The sequence below is a fragment of the Mesocricetus auratus genome, unplaced genomic scaffold, assembly GCF_017639785.1.
Source record: "Mesocricetus auratus isolate SY011 unplaced genomic scaffold, BCM_Maur_2.0 Super-Scaffold_100053, whole genome shotgun sequence".
Lineage (NCBI taxonomy): Eukaryota > Metazoa > Chordata > Mammalia > Rodentia > Cricetidae > Mesocricetus > Mesocricetus auratus.
In genome coordinates, this window is record NW_024429230.1 from 3,527,003 (window position 1) to 3,548,418 (window position 21,416).

Here is a 21,416-nt window from a genome sequence, read left to right on the forward strand (position 1 = left end):
AGTCCCACCTATCTTGCTTCCCTATTGGACAACAGTGCTTTATTTACATAAACACAGAAGGACTTCCCCCATCACTCATGACTTCTATTTTAAATTACATTGTGAGTTTTATTAGTTAGTTAGAAAGAAATAAAAGGCATTCATACTGGAAAAGAAGGAAGATTATCTCCATTCACAAGTGTCCTAGCATTACATAAAGAAAATACCAAGGAACCCACTTAAATGATCATAGGTATTAAGAGTTCAGTAAGATTTCAGGATATGCACAGAAACAGCTGACCTGAACAAGGGGGGGGGGAGGAGCTCTTGGACCCCAGACTAATGGCTGAGAGGATAGCATGGGACTGATCCAGACCGCCTGAATGTGGGTGTCAGCGAGGAGGCCTAGGAAATCTATGGAGCCTTGGGTAGTATTTATCCCTGGCATACAAATGGACTTTGGGTGCCCCATCCCACAATGATGGATGTTCTCTCAGCCTGGACTCTTGGGGGGAGGGCCTATGCCCTGCCCTGGATGAAATGACAGACTCTGGAGATCCCCCATGGAAGGGCCTCATCCTCCCTGGGGATAGGAGTGGGGCTGGAGGGTGGGGGCTGGTGGGGAGGGAGAAGGAGCTGGGATTGACATGTAAAGCAAGCTTGATTCTAATTTAAATTTAAAAACCCAAAAAGATTTCAGGGTATGACCACAACATGCAAAAATCAAACTTTTCTATGCAAACAATAAAAACTTAAGAAACTCTACAGCTTTGGTTAAGAGCACTGACTGCTCTTCTGGAGGTCCTGAGTTCAATTCCCAGAAACCATATGGTGGCTCACAACCATCTATAATGAGATCTAGTGTGCTCTTCTGGCACACAGGCAGAACACCAAATATATTTTTAAAAAATATTTAAAAAAGAAAGAAAGAAAGAAACATTGAAAATTTAAAGAATGCTTAAGGAGAAACTTATTCAATGAGTTCAAGGGTTAATATACTGAAAGCTATACAACATTACAAAAGATATGAATGAAATATAGGTAAATAGAAAGATATCCCATATTCATAGATTGGAAGATATGATTAAAACAATTGTTAAATGTTATACAGATTCAAAACAGTATTATCAAATTTCATATGGAATTTCAGGAAACAAAAAATGTTATATCAATCATGCAAAAAGCAACTAGAAATAAAATTGGAGGGTTAAAATCCCTGATTTCAGTATACACTACAAACACTGGCAAGTTAACCAGCCAATGGAACAGAGTTGAATATCTAGAAATAAACTCACAGAGTTGCTGTTAACTGATTTTAGATGAGGATATCATGAAGCTTTATAAAAGAAAGGATAGTCTATTAAATAAATAGTGTTACAACAACTGACATGAACATGCAGAAGAAAATGTTGGGCCTACTTCTTACACCATATACAAAAGAACATGTGTCAAAGACCTGAATGTTACAGCTAAAAGTACAGAGTGCCAAGAAGAAATAAGTGGTAAATCCTCATAACTTCAATTTGAAAATTATCTTAGGTAAGACACCAAAATCATAGGCTACACAGAAAACTTGATCATTTGTACCTTGTAATATTTTAAAATTATACATTGGAAGACATTATATAGAAAGTGAAAATTCTCTGTAGAATTAGAGAAAATATTTGAGAATAATGTATCTTACTAGGGTGAATTATCCAGGGTTTAAAATCCTCCCATAATACAACAACCAAGAGACAATGAATTTAATAATAGCAAAAGCAATGCTTATTCAAGCCTCATCCTTTTGCTATTATTAAATTCATTGTTTCTTGGTTGCTTCAAAACAAGGTAGATAAGTCATGAAGAGATACAACAAGGCCTACCATCAGTATTCATAAGGGCTACTTAACCATGGGACCCAACAACTCTACCTAACTACACCCAAGGGGAATGAAAGACAGGTCAGAACAAAACCTCATGCAAAGAGCGTCTCAACGGCATCATCTGCCATAGCCAAAAGGACTGGAAACAAATAAACCCGCAATGGGTTGATGGATGCAGCACAAAGCTTTATAACCATGGAGCCAATATTACTTGTGCATTAAGAGAAATAAAGTACACTCTTCAACATGGATGGACCATAAGCAAAAATAAGATTTCATTCATATGAAACATCCAGAAAAGGCAATTCTTGAAAGACGGGGATAAATACCAGAGGATGTTCAGGGATGAGTGGCTAACGTAATAAGGGAAATGAGGACAGATTTCTCTTGGAAGTTATGAGACTGTTCTTAAAGGATCCTTGGAGATGTTTACATATGCTTAAAAAAACCATAAAATCGTATACTTGGGTGAATTTTATGGTCTATTAATATTCCAATAAAACACTTCTTAAAAGAACTGGTTAAAAGATAATTACATGGTTAAAAGATAATTATGCTTATAATGGCTAAATTTTTATATGCGGAGTGTAAGCTGTAAAACTGAAAACTGTGTAAGTACATACACATGCATAACCCTTACACACATGTGGGCATACACACACACACACACACACACACACACACGGTCAGAATGTGATCAACACTGAAGACTGAGATTCCCATGATAAAGTGTCCATATGTTAAAGGCATGATCAGAGTTGAAGAAGCTAAGAAGAGAAAGCACTTCAAGCAACAACAGCCTGTTCTGATGGGAAACATGAGCCCAAAAAACACACCGAGGGCCTCACCAAACAAGCAAGGTCAGTGCCAAGTCCTGTGCCAGATGAACACTTAAATTTAATTACAAAATGGTGAATGACAGCACTGCTCTTAGAACAAAGGGATAAAATTAAGGAAACCCAGGATTCCATGAGGAGCATAAAAGGCATGTCAAATAAGTTTAAAACAATACCTTTGTTCCAAGAATTGTATGGGTTATGAAACTGTCCACCTAATTTGTGGAAACAATACGGATGATTCTGGATCTTTGAGTACTAAAGAATTTATTCACTTCATTTTCAAAGATGATTTTATTTTAGATGATGTGTCAGGAGTATGTGCATATGAGCATATGAGTACAAGTACCTGGGGAGGTCATAACAGGGGCCACATCTTCTAAGCTGCCTGAGCAGGATGCTGGGAACTGAACTTAGGTCCTCTGCAAGAGCAATATACAACTCTTAACTGTCAATCCATCTCTCCAGCCTGCTATTCCTTTCATCATTAAAAGATACTCAGAATCAAAACCGAGTTTTTTAAAATGTAATTGAAATTTTACCTTAAAGGGGGCCAATGTGGTTTTAAAATACTGATGAGGTTTATCAAGTCATGCAACTTTGGAATGCTGTCAGGAGGCTGGCGAGACAGCTCAGTCCAGAAGAGATGTGCCATGCAAGCATGAGGACTTGAGTTCCGATCCCCAACACCCACAGAAGAAGCAGAGTAGGGTGGGGTATGCCTGCAATCATAGCACTGGGCAGACGAAAAGCAAGATGGTCTTAGAAGACTACAGGCCAGTCAATCTTGTGGGACCCTTGAGTTCCAGGTTCAGTGTGAGATGCTGTCTCAAAAAGTAAGGTGAAAAGTAACAGAAGACAAATGGATGCTGACTGCTAGCCTCCCTGACATGCAAGGATACACCCGCATGTGCAAATGCGCACACACAAGATACTGTCATAGTTATTTCCTAAAAACTAGGTGCAGGGCTGGAGAGAGGGCTCAGCCATTAAAGGTTAGGCTCACAAGCAAAAACTAAGTGCAAATGTCAAAATTAATTCTGAAAAGAAAAATAACAATATAAAATCATCTATTTACTACAATATCATTGGGATGGATCTTAAAGTTAGAAAAATGAGATAGGAGGGTAGAGAAAGGATATAATACTTTTAAGTAGGTTTTTAAAGGGAGAAACCAAGAGATGCTAGATTCCCTAGGTAATGATACTTAAAATACAGGTTTTGAGAATATTTGCCAGAGGGAGCCATCAAACATTGACTAGAGCTAAAAATATAACTGAGTATTTACAAATTAAGCATCACTAGATATAATAAGCATTTAAATTTTAATCTACATACCAAAATTGGGATGACAAAAAGTAACTATAGTATCAAGTAAAAACTATAATAATAATGTAGGATTAAAGATAGGGTTATATGTATAACTGAACATAATGAGCTAAAGAATTTATAAATTGATAAAGATTTTCAGACCTATTAAGAAACAAAATTAATGCCAAATTAGTGTTTTGATATGAAGTGAATAAGAAAACAAAATATATTTTAAGAAAATTTCTAAAATATGTTGAGTTTATAGTGATCATAGCTAACATTTATAAAAGAGCTACAACATTTTATGGGTAAAATATAACAGAAACAATAGTAAATACTCATTGTTTCAAGAGAGCCATGCAGGGTTTTACAGACAGGGTTAGCTGATACAGTCCAGGAAGTCTCACATATCACTGGACAAAGATGATTTCTCCACAAGTGGATCTGGGGCAAACTGGCTACCTGGAAATTTCTTTCAGCAGTACAATAATTATTAAATAAGTAATGATACACTCATGCAATATACATTGTATGTGTAGGAATATGTGTTCAGAAAATAATGGTGTGTTAAGAATACAGTTTGCTAAAAATATTGAAAGAGAATCTAAAAAGCACTAGGATTCAAAAAATCACTAAGATTCAAAAATCATGTTAAAAACACACAACCCAACTATACTCTGTAAAACTAGATTCTTGAAATGAAATTTTTCTATTTCATAGATTTTCTACTGTGAAAGTATTTATTTTAAATTATAAGAGGAAAGGGAGTATCATTTAAAATTAAATTAATACAGCTAAATTATTCATCTCTTTTTGATAGTTCTTTATACAGTAAAAAGTCTTTAGTGTTAAAAACTGAAAGTATCAGAACAAAACAATAAATATTTTCATGACCACATACAAATTAAAATGCATATATTTAAAACTACCACAAACATAGTTAAGGATCCTCCTAGAGAAAATGACAACACAGAGGACCACAGCACTTGAGATGGCATTTGCACACTCGAAATGGGAGTGTGTGTGTGGGCACACTTGCTCTTGGGAAATAATCAGGAAGTATGATCATGAGCTTTACAAATGTTCATATTTGCTTAAAACCCTCAAAGTTTACCTCAAAGAAATGCAATGTTACTTGTTCCAAGATTCATTAACTTAACTCTGGGTGTTATATTTTCTATCTGAACTGTCCTCCAAAGGTCCATGTGTGAAGGTATGGTCTCCAGCTTGGTGCTGTTGAGAAGTGGTGGAGTCCTTACCAGGTGGGCCTGGAGGGAAGGCTTCTGGACATTGAGAGCACATGCTTATGAAGGATTGAGGGATTCTAGTCACTTCTTTGTTTGGTGTGTGGCGGGGTGAGGGGTGGGGAGGTGGGGAGGATAGAAGAGTGGTGGGTGGGGGAGTAAGGGGGTAGAGACAGGATTTCTCTGTGGCTTGGAGGCTGTCCTGGAACTAGTTCTTGTAGACCAGGCTGGTCTGGAACTCACAGAGATCCGCCTGCTTCTGCCTCCAGAGTGCTGGGATTAAAGGTGTGTGCCACCACCACCTGGCACTAGTGACTTCTTTCTGTCATGGCATTCAGAGCCATGAGGTAAGCAGTTTTACTCCACCACACCACATACCATCCTGTGCTCACTCAACCAAAGCCCAATGCAGCCAGGCCAATCAACTATAAGCTAAACCTCTAAAACCATGAGCCTAAATCAATCTTTTCTTTACCTAAGTTGACAAATTAAGATATCTATTATAGTGACTCAAAGCAAAGATACACAGTTGTTTATATAGCAAAATGTTTTTAAACAATAGAGTAAAATGTTGTGGTATATCACAGAAAATAGTGTCATGAATTCATATGGAAGTTTTGCAAGTCCTGACATTAAAAAATATAACGTGTTAAATTCTCTTGACACAATACTAACTAAAAAGGAAGGATTAAACAAAATTTAAAACTGGAAGCTCTGTCTATCCATCTTTCTCACCTGTCTGTCTATTATATATCTATATGTAATATAGATATATATACTAAACACTTTTCTTCAGTATTGGGAATATGGATCACTTCAATATTTTTCCACATTCTTGGACTTCCTAAATTTTCCAAAAGGAACATGGCTATCATTTTCTATGTGAAACTGAAGTTTATTTTAAGGCAAGTATGGTAAAGTTGCCTGTTGGGGTACACAGATAAGGTCAATATGGAGGGCATAGTTTAAACTGTTAGGATTTTACCTCAACACCTAACCCTTTCAGTACTGAAATGATTTATACAGAAGCATGGGCGCTTATTGAGTCCCTGGTAACCCCTGAATATTGGAGAGTCCTGCAATTGTATGCAATTTGTCTCAGAATTGCCCAGGAGTGATTCAGCTTGAAAGGAGGAGACAGGGTTTATAGGCGTTTGAACATGCACAAGTCTTTGATCAATTACTGTTCCAGTGCTTTGTGCAGAGGAAGGCGCTGTTTCAGCATCATGGAGCAAAACAGGCACTGGAACTCCAAATGCCAATCATCAAAGACTATTCTTGTAAAAGGTAAAGCAGTCAGACTGCAGAATTATTTTGTGGATTAATGAAAACTCTGGCATCGAGGATCCACAGACTGTGAAGAGAGATCATGAAGTGTATTCGTGAAACTTTGTCTCGTGCTCTCAGTACACCTTCAGACTTTCCCATGCCTCAGTGTGGACCAAGTCCATGGCCGCGGCAGTGGGAGCCTGATGAGGGACCCGTGCAGGAGGCCTGTGGACTGAAAAGCTAGTCCACAGGCATCCCGCCCAATCCCCTGTCACGTTGGTGGTTTAGAGATTCATTTGGTGCCTGAAATCAGGGCACCCTTGTAGTCTAAAGAATACAGGACCCACTTCTCACTGTGAAGACAGGGCCGTACTTTCTCAGGGAAATCTTTCTTTGTAATAGAGCAAGCTGACGTCCTGACTATGAGTTTTTAAATTTTTATCTTATTTATGTGTGTAGGGGGTGTGCTATAGTTTGCCTGTGGAGGGCAGAGAAAACTTGGGGCAGTTGATTTTCTCCTTTGGGTGGGTCCTAGGGATCAAACTCAGGTCATCATGTTTAGCAGCAAGTGCCTTTGCCTCTAAACCATCTCACCCTGACCTAGGGTATATAGTCTTTAATCCCTTCTTGGCTACTCAATAGCTATGAGGGAACATTGCCCAAGTTTTCTATGGCTTGGACATCTCATCAACATAACTGGGGTAAAAGGGAGCAAAACACAAATTTATAGACTAGTGTTAAACAACAGAACTTGTGTAGTGTAGTTTCCCATATGCAACTAATACTCAGTGACTTGCAGTTTATAAAAAAGTATACCCAATGCAGTCAACTTAGAAAGCGCCCCCTCTCTCTGCGCCTGTGCTTTCATCCCTAATAAGGAGGGCTGCTTCAATCATGTGGGAGGTTCCCTTGCCCTCTAGCAAGTGATTCATGCATCCTGTAGGGACACACAGCAAAGTCATGAAGGCTGGGTTAAGGACCAAAAAATTGCAGAAGAAATAACTGAATCTGCAGCGCCACCTAGCCTAATGCGCACTGGGCGGCCCCACCACCCTGGCTCCTCTTCCTCTATGTGTGGCTTTTTTTTTTAAAGTATAATTACTGGAGCTTATGTTTCACAGTTAATGCTGTCAAGCCTTTTAAACTAATTGGTCTTTTATAGAAAATTTAACTGAAAATTAACACATCTTTTAATAACATTGCCTTAACTTTAATGGCACTCTGCCTTTCGTCTATAATTGCACTAAAATTGTCATTTTCCATGTCATATCTGCCATTTTTTTATATTTTCTAGTTTTCATGGTGTGGGTTTTTATTTTTAGTATTTTTCTTTCGTGAGCAATGAGGACTATTTCAATTATTTTCTCCTTGATCTGCCTCGCCTGGTGTAGCAGCAAGGGGTATGTTCTTGGGTCCAGTACAACACCCCGCTGTTGTCTGCTGAGACAGGACAATGCTGCTACGCCATCTGCCTTAGGTGTGGGTGTGGACTGTCTGTCTGCTGTGAGAAGGATGAATGAGAGCTCTTGGATGGAGTATAAGAGATGAGTGATGAGCTATAAATTGCTGGCATCTCTGGAGTGGCACTGGATTAACCTGGGCTGAGATCTCAACCTTCAACATAAGGCTCACCCGGGGTTTGGCCCTTCAGGACGTTACAGTATAGACAGAAAGGCAGGTGGACCCATGATTCAGAGGAGACATTCTCCAGTCTTGGAAACGCAAACCCTTATTTCTGACACCAAGCTCAGCTCATACGAGCCATGAAAACACAGAAACATCCTTCTGCAGACTTCTGAATCTTCTATCACATAGCTCCTGAGTCTTATATGTATGTGTGTGCATGCATGTGTTCAGGAGAGAGAATGAGTAAGCAGACGCATTCATGCATGCATATATGAGTGTATTTAAATAGCAAATTACAGCTCTGCTTGTTGAAAGACCTTCATATTCCTTTGTCCTCATCCAGTTGCCACAAAGGCACAAGGAGTTGTTCAAGTCACAATTAATTAACAGTTGGTCTCAACTGATTCCCAGACAGTAAGAAAACATAAACGGGGCTTGTGGTGAATTGGAACCAGAAGCATCAGTTCTCCTCAATGACCCTGTGCCACACTGTCTAGTCAATCACCTCATATGACCCTGTGCCTCACTGTCCAGTCACCTCACATGCTTGAAATCTGTTTTTATTATTTGACATCATTTATCATTCCTCTACAGTTTTTATCTCTAGAGTATCCAAGCAGATAGAAAACTTAAACAGTATGAGGTCATGGCCCATGGTTCTCCTCTCTATCCTGACTCTGTAATGTGGAGAATGATGTTTGTCATTTAGTAAGTGTCCAGGAAATGTACTGTTTAAGACTGCAACTGTAATACAGCTTTCGAGAACTGGTCATATGCTGAATACTTCATGGTCACTTTATAAGCATGACCACAGTCTCATATGGACAAGTTATGGGACATGTGTGAGTATTATCCCATTTTAAAGATACCAAAATGAGGCCTAGAGAGATTCAGGATCCACAGTCAGTAAACTAGTATGACTAGAGAGCCAACGCCGTATCCTCTTATTCTAGGTGTCTGGGTAGAAGTGATACTGGGATTGGGCTTTGGAAGAAGTGAAGCTGGGTAGAAAAAAAAAGAAAAACAAAACTGGAAAACTCTCACACAGCTCTAAAAACAGACAGACTTCCTTTCATTTGTATGTGTGTGTGTGTGTGTGCATGCGTGCATGTGTGTGTGTGTTTAGGTGTATGCATGCGTGCATGCATGTGGAGGGGCAATCTAGGCTCATTCAGAAAACTTCATTTCTCAACTGAACCCTTCCTCTTAGAGGTGCACATCTATAAGGATAATTATTCCTCCCATCATGGTTTCTGTTGTCAATCTGTGGGCTGAAGCTGTAAGACTATGTCTGACACAGTCCTAACAATTCCAAAAAGGCCAGTGAAGAATCAAAACAATATTCTCTTAGCAAAGTAGCAGGCCACGAGGATTTGAGTGATGAAACACAATATTCAGAGAATGCTGATTCCTTGAATAAGTGGCAACTTGGGGAGCAATTCTAGAAAAGGGGGATCATTGACATCCAGAGTGGATGGATCTAATTGGGTCTGTTGTGCCAGACCTCAACTGGAGGTTTGTCATCCTACGCAACACAGCAAGTTCTAGAATGATTTGTCCAGTATTTTGATTGATGACTTGAAAAGGCACTGACAGTAGGCCTGTTAGTATGCTTTGTTCTGATATTTAAATCTGGTTTATTCACCCTATGGTCTAAAAGATCAGAATGTATCACTGAAGTGTGTCACACAGTTCCAGGCTCTCAATAACTAATGCTGCTGCTGCTGATAAATATGAGGGACAGTACTAGGTTCCTGGAACCCTTTACTCTGGGCTAGAATGTAGAAGGAAGAAAGACTGCTTTCAGGCTATAACATTCACATACCCCAAGCTACTTTGGTGTTAAAGGAGATTTGGGATGACCCTTGAAAATAGTGATAGAAATCAGTTCATTCTGATTTTCATCTGAGTTTCTGAGAACTGACTCTCTAGGAATGCTATCAACCCGTAGCCTTGAATCTCATACCCAGATATGCCCTGCCCCTACTGTTGTATGCCCTGCCTCCATGCTGTCAGTCAAGGGCCCCTTTGACTGTGTAGAAGTTTCAATTGCATCACTTAGAATTAGCACTGGGCTTCATGGGTGTTTGACCCATGGAAGTGTACAGCTTCATTATTTCCAAATTTTCAGTAATTTATGAAAACATATGTTTTAAAATGATGTTTCTTGTCCTACCTGGAGCATATTGCCTGCAAAAAACCCAAATGTTATAAGCTTAAGCTTTAAAAAAAAAACAAACCTTAGAGCATTTTGTAGTTTAGGGGAAAAATCCATAAACAGCTTACTTTTCTTAGTAAAAGTTCTGAAATCTCTGGAATTAGAATCAGAATTAAAGTGGCATTTCTAAAGAGACACGATCCAGCCTCCTACGGAGAATCCAGTGCTTTACTGAACATAAGCGTGCAGTTTCTATTGTTCTTTCCAGCCTGTTCAAGAATTTGTATAAACTGAGCCAATATTACCAGCAGTCCTAAGTTCAGTCACAGCACTCCAGGAAACCAGGAAGGACCAAATACAAGGCCCACACTCTTCTTATTGTCTTGGAAAGTCACCAGTGAACCTTAAGTCAGATGAACGTTATTTCATAATTATCTTTAAAACCATAATTCTGATATTTCACTAAGATGTGCTTATATTTGCACCACATTCAGTAATATAGAATAACCTAAATTTGTCTCTAAAAGTTCCATGGCTTCATCTTTCCTCACACAGTAATCCTTCTGGGATTAGCTTTAATGAATATATGATCACAATCTACAATTAGCATATCAGTTGTTTAACATAGTCAAGAGAACAGCCTCCTTAGGCAGTGTAAGAAATGTATGCATGGAGAAGCACCTTCTAGTTGTGTTTACAGCTTAATATGCTCAATGAAACTCTGTTCCATGGGTTCTACAAATGATGGCTTTTATCCAGTCTACACCTCCACTTTCACAAATTGTGAATCTGACTATTGCAAAATGAAGTACATCTTCTATAAATAAAGACACCAGTGGGAATGATTCCCAGTACCTGCCGTAGCCTACTCTAAATGGCTGCTGTTGTCTATTGCAGTGAGTGATGATGCCACTATGCTGGAATCTACTCTATTAACTGTTACTTATTTGGGGAGGGTCATAAGAATAGGAAAACAAATGGCCTAACCACTTAATACACATCAAGTTACTTAACAAAACAGAGCTGCTTTTGATGTCTCAGTCAATAGCTCCTTCCCTTTACCTCTATCATTGTCCCTGGCATTCAGCAGAGAAGAGTTCCATGTCTGGCCCTCAACCAAGGACTACTCTTTCAGTGACAGACAAGGACTGTGGTGTCACCTTTGGTGGCACACTGTACTTTCTACATTCTGTTCACATTCAGGCTATTGTCAGATGTTTCCATTTTTACCAATGAATACTCACCCCATCATCTCCCCACCTTTCCTGTATCACTATCTCCCTCCAGCTAGACAAGATGCTTCCAAAGACACCACCCCCTATCCTTTCCAGTCTGAGCCATATCCACCTAGCCGACAAGGCAACTGACTTCAGACATGAACCTGATCACATCACTCTTCCCCGTTAAGTGCAAAGACTGCAACCATGGAATGGTTTTCAATGTCTTCCCTGTCCCTTTCCTCATTGTGGTTCGACTTCCTTTGTCTTCCTTGAGACAGCCTCACATCTTGGTATGAAATATTTATTTCCTTAAGGACTGCTTCTCTTATCCTCCAAACCAGGTGATCGCTTTCCCTGTCTTCCCTACACTTTGAGGAATTTATAATCAATATTTACTTGAGTGATTGATAAGTATTGGTATCCTTTCTAGAGAGAAAAGTTCATGAACTTGTGAACTTTTCAATGCACAGCTCAAACTCCTGCCAGTGCCTCCTACTTTGGAGATATTACATGACTGTGTATTCCACCACTTGAGTAGAGAGGAAGTTAGACAACTCACCGCACTCATGAGTGAGTCCAGGACGCTGACGGCAAATGCTGTCCCACATGCAAAGGGCTGCGTGAGGTACAGCTCTGTGTCAGGGTCATCGTCGTCGTCTTGGTCCAAAAACTGAACATTAGTATCGTTCACTAGAAAAGGCATAAAATAAGAATTAGCACTGAACACTATACATGCATTAGTGAAGCCAGAGAGATACTAAGTGACTGGCTTAAAGAAGTTACTACAAAAGAAACAAGAATGGTGAAGCTGTTGATGGACCTTGAGGTTGGCGAGCAGTGGAACTCAATGGTCTGCTCCTACAGGACTGTTTTAACTTCTAAGACCAGGAGAGCAATGAAGTCAAGCAGGCTTGACCCATGGCAACTGCTAAGGACTGGCAAGTTGATGGCACTGACCAGTCCTTATTGCAGTTTTAGAATCATGACCAAGAAACACCCTAGGGCATTTTTTGGTAGCCAAGTCCTTTGAGAGATGGACATATTTCAATGATGAATAGTCATGCTGGAATGCTAAAGTTAGTTAGCCACAAAGAAAAGAAAGCAACTTATTCAGAAGGAAAAGCAATAGACCAGAAACACAGCAAAGGCAAATGGCAAGGAATTTACCCTCAGGCAGGACCCACAGCTAGCCCCAAGGATGGGCCCAGGTAGTACTTGGTGTGCCTCACCTCTGAACCTAGGCCCATACCCTATATGTCCTACTGAACACTCAGGAATGGCTCCTGGCTGCTTCCGGCTGTTATCCAACTTTCCCTGCAAGGCTCCACACACTCTGTTTCCCCCTTGTTAACAGCTCTGTCTTCCTTGTGTTCCAGAAGGCATGGCCAGGCCAAGATGCCTTCATTCATTATCATCTGAGCAGCCCCTAAGGACTCCTCCTGCATGACCCACAGACTGATGAGTTGTGTCCTGCAAATGTCTTTAAGTTACAAAAAATTAAATGAGAAATGAGCTTCAATTCCTGTCTTGGTCTCAGAAATGATCACTTTTGCAGAGCGAGTAATAGGGGGAAGTGTGGGAAGTTGGGGAGAGGCACATTTGTGATTTCTGGAATAATTAAGGTGGTTTTAGGAAGAGAACAGATGAGGTTTCCTAGCTCTGATGTCTTTCTGAATCTATCAGAAGCTAATTTTCTTTCTGAGATCTATTGTTTTAATTTTTAAAAGGAACTTTCTTGATAACGTTCCTTTAAAAAAACAAACAAACCACAAAACCTTGTTTATTGCATGAATCAGAGTAAATAATAATAGGACAAAAGGCTAGTTGTGGAATTATTTTTAAATCACACCATCTTTCCCCTTCCCCCAGAGAATAACTCTAATGGAGGGAAATCTTTACTGTGATAATTTGGATCCCAGTTGTCTCAGTGGCAAGTGAATTGCAGATAGTGGGTGAAAGTCTCAAGTCTGATTTTGTCACCAACTTCTTTGGCAAGGCATTTCATGATGTTACAGCTAAGCTGATCTCACTGAGAAATGGGGAAATTATGCAGTCTCCTGTGGGGTAGCTCAGAGACTCCTAGGAGACCAGACTTGGTAAGTTTGGTCCAGGACCCAGGGCATGCTGCGCACTAGATAAATGGAGGTTGGTATCACAACTGTCTATCTATTTCATTATGGAAATGTCCAGCCTCTCTCTCTTCCTCTTAGAAACACTAACAGTTTACTTATGCACCCTCCAAATGGTCCTGTTAAACTGAATTATGATAGGCCCTAAGGTGCCTCCATACCTAATTCATGCTTAACTAAATGTGTCTCAATGTGTCCTGAACTACTGTAGCCTTACTCCATGGAGAAATTATCACAAGTGGCCAAGTGTTCAAACCACACACTCACACACACACACACACACACACACACACACACACACACACACACACACACACAAACACACCCTGCTCTCATAGTGGGTCAGATATGAGGAACCATTTTGGTTTGGACACATGTAGTACTCTGGAATTATAGGTAAAGTGGATTGAACTTCCTAAGGCATGCACTGAAGAGACAGCTTGGTGACCAAGAGCAGTTGCTGTTCTTGCAGAGGACTTGTATTAGCTTCCTGGCACCCACACCTTGGCCTACCTATAACTGTTCCATGGAGGGAATCCAACACTCTTCTGTCTACTGCATGTGCATGCACATGGGATACATACATTTATGCAGGCAAACACTCATATACATGCAAGATAAATAAATATTTGTTTTTTAAGATTTTAAAAATCCAGCCGGGCAGTGGTGGCGCACGCCTTTAATCCCAGCACTCGGGAGGCAGAGGCAGGCAGATCTCTGTGAGTTCGAGGCCAGGCTGGACCAACAGCCTCCAAAACAATACAGAGAAACCCTGTCTTGTAAAAACCAAAAAAAAAAAAGATTTTAAAATCCATGTTATTGAAATTTTGCCTTATTGTTTTCCTCTCTCTCTCTCTCTCTCTCTCTCTCTCTCTCTGGATAGTGTCTCATATATCCTAGGATGGCTTCAAACTCATTTGGAGTAAACTTCTGATCTTTCTCTAACTTTGCTGCGTAAGGATTATGGGTGTAGACCAACACATCCAATTGATGAAGTGCTGGGGATTGAACCGAGGGCTTTGTTAATTAATGTTAAGCAAGTACTCTACCAACTCAGCTAAATCCTAGGTCTATTATTTTCTCTTTTGGTATTCTAAAAGTATGTTGTAAGAGTCACAGTATTTCTACTCTGGGAAAGTGTAAGTTAAGAGAGCACACACATTGGAATATGGTCTTATTTATTCACAACGTCACCATCATTCCTACTGGAGCAATATCCCTTCCCTCTCTACAAGGAGATGAAGAAGAAATGGTGTTATGTTACTAGTGTGGCCCCAAGTAGGATAAACAACTCTGGACTTGAGCAATCTAAGGGTGTAAGCTATCAGAAGGTGTCAAGGCAAGAGAAAGCTTCTGTGAAAAGCCTTGCCTGTTGTTCTGGGATGCCCAGTCTTGGAAAGATAACAGCTGGAGTTTCCTTTGCCTATTTCCCAGAATAGCAACCACATAGGAAATAAGAGGTGACAAACACATTGGCCCACAGTGCATCTGATCAAACACAATTGGGAAATAGTGAGTTAAGCAGCTACAAACAAACTTCATGGAAACTTCATGCGCCTTTGTTATGGGAGTATCAGGACAGATGAGGACTGGAATATATTACAGTCTTAAAATATGTTTGGCCTTGGTTGTCTCTGTGCCTTTGTGTATGTTCATGTATGTATGTGTTCATATATGTATGTGTTCATATATAGGAGCACGTGGAAGGTAGATGTCAACATTAGTTGTCATACGCAATCATTTTCTTTATTACTTTTTGGACAGAGTTTCTCAGCTGAACCTGAAGCTCACCAATTCAGCTAGGCTACCTGGCCAGCAATCCTCAGGGATCCTTCCATCTCTGTCCCCAAGGGTGGGAATTACAAGATGTACATTGCCATGCTCAGCTTGCATATGCATGCTGGGGATCTGCACTCAGGTCCTCATGATTGCCCAGCAAGCACTACCTCAGGCCCATCTCTCCAGCTCTGTTCTCTGCTGTTTTAAGGGGAATATGACTGGAGCAATGTAACACAACACACATCACAGGGCAGGTGACAAATGGCGAACATTTGTAGGGGTGAAGTGGAGGGAGGAGTGGAATAAGGACAGTGGTGTGGCTACTAGAGAAACTTGCCTTCAGAGCAAAAGGAAGAAATGGTCTGAACTCCAAACATGAGGGGGAAATCTGGTGTGGGAGAGTGTCGGGAACTGCTAACCAAATTGCTACATTGTATCTAGAGCACCAAACGTTTTGCTTGCCTTTTACACTAATCAAAATCAGGAGGCTCCAGTTAGTTAATAGCACATGGGTTCCACATGAATAAGGAAGTCTTGGTGTGGGTGCTTTTGGGAAGCTGCTGTAGGTATCTGTACTGGAGATGTTGATGAATTTCCCAAACAGTAGTCTGGGGCACATGAGCTTCCTTTGGTCTTTTATGGTCCTGTGGTTCTAAGAAGAGCAATGGAGAAACCTAGGCTTTTAGCCAACAATGCTAAACATAAAAAAGATACCTTTCCTAGTGTTGGAAACAAAAAATAGTATGATACTCCTTGACCTGGGTGAATTTGTCCTGATGAATAGCTCTGTCTAACAACTACAAAGGGCTGCATGGTGGACAATTTATTCCTTCATTTCTAGACACCTCACAAGCAAGATTACTGGGTTAAAAGCCTCCTCTCTTATTTTGAAATATATTTGGGGGCCAAGAAAATGGACTGTTCAATTCATCTGTGAGTCATGGGAAGGCAGGTGCTCCACACCCCTCCTCCCATGTCTCTGCCAAGAAGCCCTTTGCTATGTCTATTTAGAAGATGAATCTCTAGTGCTGAGACCTGCTGCTGATGGGCGCCCTTTGTGGGTTATTAACCAAGTCATGGGGAACCATGGAAAGGCCTGACAAATGCAGGCATGACCAGGGGCCTTCATCTTCTGGATAAATCCACTGTGAATCTCTCAGAGAGGACTTTGGGCCAGCAGGGTGGGGGACAGAGTGTAGGGCCGCCAGCCTGTTCTGCACCCTTCCTGGATTTAGTAAGAAAAGATCCCCATGGGAACCAGCTGCTTTTTAAGCTTCAGAAGCTGAACTTCTGAGAAAAGGGCAGGGAGGGGGGGGAGAAAAGGCAAATAAAGCCAGAATAAAGAAAAATAAACAGCTGGAGGGAAGGCACTGTCTAGGATTTCTTATCTTAAAATTTTTATATTTTTCCTTTGACTTCCTCTGTGAGCTATGAAGACATGTCAGTCAAACTGACAGCATGTTGGAAAGGAATGTAGGGAGGAGGCAGGGAGAAGGGGCACATGTGGGTTTTAAAAGAGAGGGAGAGAGGGGCTTGGGCTACAGAAAATGAATTAGAGCAGAGATGCTTTGGAAGCTACTGCCAGGTCAGATGGGTGTGATCAAAGGTTTACTGATGCTGTGTGGGGGAAAAAATCATTAAGAAAAGGCCAGAACAAGACAGTCGATTCCAACCAGAGCCACAAACAAAATGCATTCAAAGCAGTGCCATGGGGTAGCCTTTCTGTTACAGCCAGTGAAATGAAGGGGGGAAAAGCCAATGAGAGTTGGAAACACCAAGATCAGAACAAAAGAAAATACTGATGTCAAGAAGACAAGCACTTCTTACCCAACTCCGTTATCATTAGAATGTGGGTCCCACTGTTTTTTTCCTGATTGACTGATACCAAAGGCAACTTGCCTGGTTTAGCTAATTGGATACGGCATTTAAGGGTCAGGGAAAGGGAGTGGAAGAAAGTACAGAAAGAAAAAAAGAAAGTGAGGGAACAATAGGGGACACATCCTCAAGCTAGCCACCTGGGCAATAGTCTTTGCTGTGCGGGAGAAGAGCTTTATAACTTCACACAGGGTACCAGAGAATGGCATGGTCAGAAGTTGGGTTTTATTGGCTACAGATTATAGCATTCAAACCATGCCCTTCATCCATATTTTGGCCATCTTTTAGAAATGACCTTTGGTGAGAATTTCAACCTGGGTAGGGTCAAGGTGGAGCGGCCACATAGTGGAGCAAACAAACGTTTGACCCAGCTCTCACCGGGGATTCATCCTGGGATGGGATGGGCTTAATCCCGAGGTTCTGAGCAGGGTTTCAACTGTAGGAGCCTTTGAAACAGAACACTCAGAAGAGGCACCGTCAGGATGAAGCCACCAGAAGAACTCTGCCTCCTTTCTGCCCGCTTCCCAGATGGATGCCCCAATGTCAAAGCCATTCTCACGCTCCTTTGAAAACCATAGCCAGAAGGAAGGAAACTGTCTATTTCTCTCCTGGGAAAAACAGAACAGTTTGTCCTTCAAATGATTTGCCGTATCGCTACTCATACTTCACCTCTGCTACTCCACCCGAAACCTATGATGCCCAAAGGGTTAGCAGACAGGCCACCCTCCTCTTTTCTCCATGGTCTGGAAGACAAAAGCACCCACCCCCTGAGCTGACAATGACCCCCTACCGAGTTCTGTGATGATGGGGATGTTGACCCCCGTTGTGATGGATGGCTGGCGTAGCATCCCATGCACTGGGCTGTTGTCTGGAGATGATCTGTCCATTCCAGGAGGTGTGAATCCTAGTAGAGAGAAATTCAGAGAAGTAGAAAAAAGTACAGTATACATAGAGAACCCTCAAAGTACAGTGTACACATTATTGACAGGCTACCAATTAATACAGGATAACTTCTGAATTATGTTTTGTTTTTTTAAGGCTATATAGGCAACATACTTGGAGCAATTCCAACTTACTCTGATACCCACCTTCCTAAAAATCTAGACCATATCAGTATATATCCTATATAGTTCCCCCTCTCATATCAAATAGTTACCACCGTATCTAGTTGCCCTTAGGTAGGAAGGAGTGTGTGACATACAAAATGTTCTTGCTCAAGAAAATGGAGCAAAGAAACACACATCGCTTCTGGTATAAGGCTTTGTCTTGTCCTTCTCTTCCCAATCCACATCCTATATATATGGAGACATGGGTCACTATGGAGATGGAGTCCCGACAGCAGTCTCAGACAGCTCCTCCATAAAATGTTTAAGTGGAAAACAATGATGGGCTCTTCCAAACCACTGAAATGTTTTGCTTGTTATTACACAGCCTAGCTAGACTCACTCTGACAATTCTGTTCAGCCAACTGACTACATTTCCTTCTGCTCCTGAGGAACTTAGGGCTGGTGAGATGTGAGGGTAAATCTGCTTGGAGGCCTTCAATCTTGTTTGATTCTCTCCAGACACTGTGTGTCTGTAGTTAATAGAACTAGCCTTGAATTCCTGAGCTAACTGACCTGGCACTATCAAGAATGTATAAGCTTTATGAACCGGGTAAGATGTGTGATGTCAAGTTTAGGAAGGGTGAGACTTCCTTGCAGTCAAGCCCACTGAGTACCTTGGTGAGGATGCAGACAAACACACACAGAGATGGGAGAGCTCTTTGAATTGTGCCTGCACTGGTTAGAAATTCATTTTCCAAGTGAGGCGCACAGCAACTGGGACTGTGAGCTCTGTGTTGCCATTTGTTTCGGGTTGTTTTTACTTTTCATTTTATTGAATTAAAAAGTCGCTTTGGAAATGCAGTCTTCACTATGTAACATGGCTAGTCTGAACTCACTTGGCAGACCTGGCTGCCCTTGAACTTACAAAGATCTTCTTGCCTCTGCATCCTGAGTGCTAGGATTAAAATGTACATGCTGCTATGCCTGATTTTTTGGTTTCTCATCTCTATATGGGCTTGCCAGTAAATGAAGGATTCAAAGGTACAAAGATACTTGCTTGGGTTCCAAATAAAAACCCCTAATTGATCATAGGACCACATTTTACCGTCAATACTTAATAGTGGGACAAGGCTGGGCTGATTCTGGCATTTGGGGTATGTTTGATGCTCAGAAATTGCCTATCCTGTCCGAGGTTTACAGCACAAAATGCAAAAGACTTTGAAGCAGGCTTTCTCATTTTCTGCTCTCCTTTATGTAACTATCTTATCAACTACTATGCTTTCAGGAAGACAAAAAGCATCATTCCCTGATTGCACTTTTTTTTGTAGTATTATGACACCTCAAACAGACCAAATTACATTCAATAGGTTAGTGTGCATTCTTCCTAAACTTGGAATGTATCTCTTTCCCAGCCAGCTGCATAACCAAAGAGCACGCATTTTAAATGTTAGCTGTTTTCTTCCCTTCCAACAGGAAAAGGAGCAGAAATAAACTGTTTGCATCAGAAGTTGCATTCAATCGCATGAAAAATTGCAAGTGACAGCTGTGCAGGTTCAGTGGATGGGACGTTTCTGACTTTCTTCAACTTGACAAGTGAACACCTTACATCGGTAATGCTGTATGCATAATACATGGCCTGTATTTTGACATCCATCTTCAGACGCTGACTGGAGAAAATATGGGTGTGTTCCTCAAGGAGCAGAACCCATAAAGCAGACAGAGACGCGGGTCCCGCGGTGCTAGGAAAGCTGTATTTCACTGCCGAGACTGCAACAGGCCGGAGCATCCTTTTGTTTTATCTTATTTAAGGGTTCCATTTTCAGCTGTGAAAAGACTCAGCCCCTTGCATGAAGCCTTCACTAAGAAATGGCACGTCCGCTTCCCAGGCCCCTTTCACTTTGCTTCCGTATCCCATTTCCCTCTGAAGACTTCAAGTGTGGGTCCATCAGCATCTACACCTGAGAAGCTGATGGGTGGACAGATACCACCCCCCCCCCGTGGAAGGTCTGCCTCCCCTTCATCTGTGACCCCCCAAGAAGAGGGTACTAATGCTGACATGGGAACTTCAGAGATATTATGCCTCTTCCTATTTTGTGACTTTTCTGGCCTCCCAGAAAAGTTGAGGGTGGAGGTGGGTGTGGGGGCAAAATTGACAAAAGTGTAGGTTTTCTCCTTTCCTCTCATACAGCTGTAGTAATGACTCAGACTTAACTAGCATTGTTTTTCCCCTTTAGGGACCCATCTATAGGAAAAACTAATGTTCTGAAGCCCCAGGGTTTTGCAGACTTCCTAAATGACCTTGAAGAGAAGAGAAATCCAGGTGTATTCCATCTGAAGGAGTGAGGTATGAAGATAGCCTTAGATGTCATCATTCTAGTCATGGTTGACAAAGCAGGTCTCCACAACGGTCTGGTCTCCACCCGTTTAAATGTTGGCATTACTTTACATCTTTACATAAAACAATACTGGCGTTATGTTTGTGCAAGCCAGGACATGTGGCGTATACCCCAAGGATGTGCAGCCAGGGACCAGAAAAACTGGGAAATGCTCCAACATGGGAGACAGCCCTTCACTTTGCCAAAAGAAATCATTAAGAATGTCTGTGTGAGAGAGCTAGACTAAGAAACCACACTCAGAAAAGGTTCAAGTTGAATTTCTGGACTGCCCAAGTTCTTGCTTAGGTTCCTAATTCCTTAATGTTAACACTAACATGGTATTCCATGGAGCTAGACATGACTTCCCCAGACTACCTCCTCTCCTTCCAGGGAAGCCCCACACCACCCCCAATCCCTGTGGAGGCCCACAGAAATGGTTCCACTTCATCTTGACTTAAGGTCAGAGAGTGCAAACCCACCCTTGCTCCTTCAAGGTTAAACAACAGGATATTTAGTCTAAGGTGTGGTCACTGGGTGTCTTGTCTAAATAACAGAATACTTAGTTCAGGGTGTGGTTACTTGATGTTTCAGGTACTAAAGAGGTAATTCCATCTGTTTGTTCTCTGTATCATTGATAAGGAAGTCTTTACCTTTTCCCCCTTTTGACTGTAGTATATAAGAACTTTGAACAATAAACTTGGGCG

General features: G+C 41.2%; 1 protein-coding gene and 1 long non-coding RNA gene across 35 annotated transcripts in view; one reads left to right on the top strand and one right to left on the bottom strand.

Moving 5' to 3' along the window:
- LOC121136167 overlaps window positions 1-21,416 on the top strand; it is a 57,743-nt gene that overhangs the window by 18,668 nt on the left and 17,659 nt on the right. For 2 of the 3 annotated variants that reach the window (XR_005873287.1, XR_005873286.1), the window contains exon 2: window positions 19,811-20,681. This is a non-coding gene — a long non-coding RNA (uncharacterized LOC121136167). The remainder of the gene's footprint in view (window positions 1-19,810; window positions 20,682-21,416) is intronic. The other variant, XR_005873288.1, reaches the window with a different exon arrangement.
- Window positions 1-21,416, bottom strand: part of Kcnma1 (potassium calcium-activated channel subfamily M alpha 1) — a 688,790-nt gene that overhangs the window by 17,869 nt on the left and 649,505 nt on the right. For 16 of the 32 annotated variants that reach the window (XM_005083494.4, XM_013123140.3, XM_040735914.1 and 13 more), the window contains 3 exons: window positions 18,082-18,195; window positions 17,244-17,324; window positions 12,068-12,198 (listed from right to left, as the gene is read on the bottom strand). In XM_005083494.4, coding sequence (XP_005083551.1) covers window positions 12,068-12,198; window positions 17,244-17,324; window positions 18,082-18,195 — 326 coding nt within the window. The remainder of the gene's footprint in view (window positions 1-12,067; window positions 12,199-17,243; window positions 17,325-18,081; window positions 18,196-21,416) is intronic. The other 16 variants (XM_005083504.4, XM_040735926.1, XM_040735925.1 and 13 more) reach the window with 1 other exon arrangement.